Raw genomic sequence first — 3414 nt, forward strand, 5'->3', positions numbered from 1 at the left:
TTTCCTTCCCTCCCTCAACCTCCTGATCCCCCCTCCTCTCCTCCTGTCACAGCAGATAGATAAACGTCCTATTTTATATTTTACAGTCAGAGCGGCGGCCATTTTGTCCTCAGGTAGTTCGTCCGTCTCATTCTGGTGGACACGATGTCTCAGTGACACCTCGATGGAGCTTCTTTAAATGTGGCAGAAACATTCACCACGACTCAGGGATGAACTGATGAGATTTTGGTGGCTAAAGGTCAAAGGTCGAGGTCACAGTGACCTCACAATATGTCATTTCTGGCCTTGTGAATGTGATATCTCAAACTCCTCGAGTCTGAAGGTCAAAGGTCAGTGTGACGTCATGAAACCTCTTTTAGCCGTAACTCAAGACTTTTCTGTGACTCTGGACAAACAGGAAGTGACCTGAGCCCAGTGCGAGTGGAGGAGGAGCCTCAGATTTTATTCTGAAGTGTCGAGGTCGACGGTCTCACTTCCTGTTGAAATGATCAATTCGCTGTAAAATGGAAACACACATCAGCTTCTCCTCAGCATCTTCCTCTTCCTCTTCCTCTCTGCAGCCAAGAAGATGATGAGTCTGGTGAGCGGCCGCGGTGACGTGGACTCAGCCGCCGCCTCTTCCTCCTCTTCCTCCTCTTCCTCCCTCAGTCTGAGAGCCAAGAAGAACAAAAGGAAACTCTACAGGCCTGAAATCTCCTCCCCCATGGACATGCCCTCGCACCCGGTGAGTCCGGACGTGACGCGTCTACAGAGCAGAGCGCGGAAACCTGGATTCAGTTATTGATCAGATATTTACTGATTTAAATCAAAGTTTTATCAGTTTATTTCAGCACAGATCTTACAGTGTGCGGCTGCTTATGTTTAGGCAACATGTAACATCTGAGAAGTTTCACATGATTTGCCAGAAGGAGGTGGAAGGAGGCTGCAGAGAAAAGGGATCAATGAAAGTATAGATTTGGTATTGGTATGAAATGTCAGGTTTATATTTTCTGTGTCTAAGAAATCAAGAATCATCTGCTGATGTTAAACTCACACACACACACACACACACACACACACACTCACACACATTCACTCACTCACTCACTCACACACACACACACACACACACACACACACTCACACACATTCACTCACTCACTCACTCACTCACTCACACACACACACATTCACTCACACACTCACTCACTCACTCACACACACACACACACACACTGCTGCATCATTTCAAAAATAAAAGCAGCAGCTGTAGGTTTTATATATATTTCACTTTTATAAACTTTAAAGTTGTAAAGTCCGATCCAACATTTACATCTGGAGACTCGTCACATGCGATGAGACGGAAACATTAGTGAGCAGTGACGCAGCGACACGAGAGTCACATGACAGTAAAGACTGAATGCAGCAGGAGTTCCTGGACCTCAGTGTGGACAAACCAAACCTCCAGGCGGCTCATAGAGAACGAACGGGGTCAAAGTTCATCCGTCTGTAATGTTGGAGGGAGCAGCGTTGTTCAGGAGGAAGAGTTTTTATTTTTGTGAACTGACCCTTTATATAAAAAAGTAGCTTCATTTATTCATGTAATTATTCCATTTTAACAGTGAGTGAATTAATGAGCACATGGATCAGGTCAAGATTAAGTGCTTTGTCTTCTGATTGGTTGTAAGTGTGTGTGTGTGTGTGTGTCTGTAATTACAATCCCACAGTTACACACACTCACTCATCTTTAACGTTTGGTTCCTGGTCTCAGATCATCAGCAGAGAGCCGGAGGAGAAGGAGAGCGACCATCAGATCATCAAGAGGCGTCTTCGCTCCAGGACGGCTAAATAATGAACCTTCATATTGTGCTGTGCGCCATCCGTTAGCCTGATGTCTTAGCAAATGAAGGGACCAGTCAGCTGCTAACAAGGCCAGCTCAATTTTCCATGTGACAGAGGCGGGAAATTCTCGATATTTAACGTTTTAGAATAGAGCAAAGTCACTGTTAAAGGCGGCAGTTTAATGAAGAGTTCAACATTTCGTGAAGTAAGCTGATTCTCTTTTCTGCCCAGAGTCAGACGGGATGATCAGCATCGCTCATGTCTGCGTGGAGCTGCAGCAAGGTGGCAGTTAGCTTAGCATAAAGACTGGAAGCGGGGGGAACCGTTAGCCTGACTGTCTCCATAGTTAAAAATACACCTCGCACCACCTTTAATGCCGACGTTCATCTTCTATTTTTGATGTTTGATCCATAAACAGTGGAACTATTCGACAATCAACAGCTTATCTTCTGGTCTTGATGCTAAGCTAAGCTAACGAGAGTGGCATCCATCTTGTCATCTATGTCTCTGCAAGGAAAAATCTCCAAAATGTTGAACTTTCCCTTTAAAATACTGTCTTATAATCAACTGTTGACTGTAATGTCCATATTTAGCATCACTTCATATATTTTATTTAACGCGAAGCACTCTGAATCTTTCCTTCACACTTTACAGACAGATGCTGATTTTCATTTTTTACTTTATGTGCAATTTGTTGTGGAGGATTGGCGGCTGTGCTGGAGTTCGTTCGGTGTTACTGGTTTGTTCGTTGTGAGGAAGCTGCAGCCGTTAAAGTGTAGAGTCGTTTTTCATCTCTGACGTTTTCCTGTTTGTGAGAAGCAACAGAAAACTTTATTTTCATCTTCTCGTGAACCACTAACTCACTGTTTTCCTTAACGTGATATCAGCAAAGCTACTAATGGAGCGTTGAACAAGTTCAGGAGACAAATATCTCTGTAGTTTACTTTGTATTCAGCTGTAGAACTTCGACCTTTCACTACATTCAATAAACTCCTTCTGCACTTTATCTCTTTGAGAACAGATTGAAGAACAGGAACAAACAGTGATCGAACACTAAGAGTAGAGACGAGCAGGATAAATTCATCAATGGTTCTACTGTGTATTTTTTTGGACTTTGTGGATGTTGAGCTCGTTATATCCGGTTCCAGATGAAGGATTTCTGAGTTTTTTCTTTTGTACAGAACATTAAAGTCGTGGTAAAGCTGCCTGAGGTTTAAAAAAAATAATTATTATTATTTTTGCTCCAATACTAATCTTTATTTTCTGAAATCGTGCACTTTTCTGTCATTATTCTGTCATTATTATCATGTTTATTCTTCTATTTCATTCCATCGTTCTGAAGGTCACATCAGTCATTTACCGATTAAAAAATACAAAACAGTTGCTGCTTTTCTGTTTCATGTTTTAAAACCAAATATCAAAGAAAACAGACAGAGGAGCCTCTCTTCTGATTGGCTGACTGTTTTCTGAGTGATCCAATAAAAATATAGCAGATTTCAGGAGAAAACCAAATCCTGCAAGGTTTGGATGGTGGGTCCAGGTGGGCGGGGCTTGGTGACTGCTTTGTTGTGACATCACAAAGTTCCAGAAGTC

At 42.6% G+C, this 3414-nt stretch overlaps 1 protein-coding gene across 1 annotated transcript in view; it reads left to right on the top strand.

Annotated features, from left to right (window-relative positions):
• LOC130181458 (kinesin-like protein KIF20B) overlaps positions 1-3202 on the top strand; it is a 38900-nt gene extending 35698 nt beyond the window's left edge. The window contains exons 28-29 of the mRNA XM_056395694.1: positions 561-724; positions 1751-3202. Coding sequence (XP_056251669.1) covers positions 561-724; positions 1751-1831 — 245 coding nt within the window. The 3' untranslated portion in view covers positions 1832-3202. The remainder of the gene's footprint in view (positions 1-560; positions 725-1750) is intronic.
• The last annotated feature ends 212 nt before the right edge of the window (positions 3203-3414 follow it).

The sequence above is a fragment of the Seriola aureovittata genome, chromosome 14 (assembly GCF_021018895.1).
Source record: "Seriola aureovittata isolate HTS-2021-v1 ecotype China chromosome 14, ASM2101889v1, whole genome shotgun sequence".
In the NCBI taxonomy this organism is placed as follows: Eukaryota; Metazoa; Chordata; class Actinopteri; order Carangiformes; family Carangidae; genus Seriola; species Seriola aureovittata.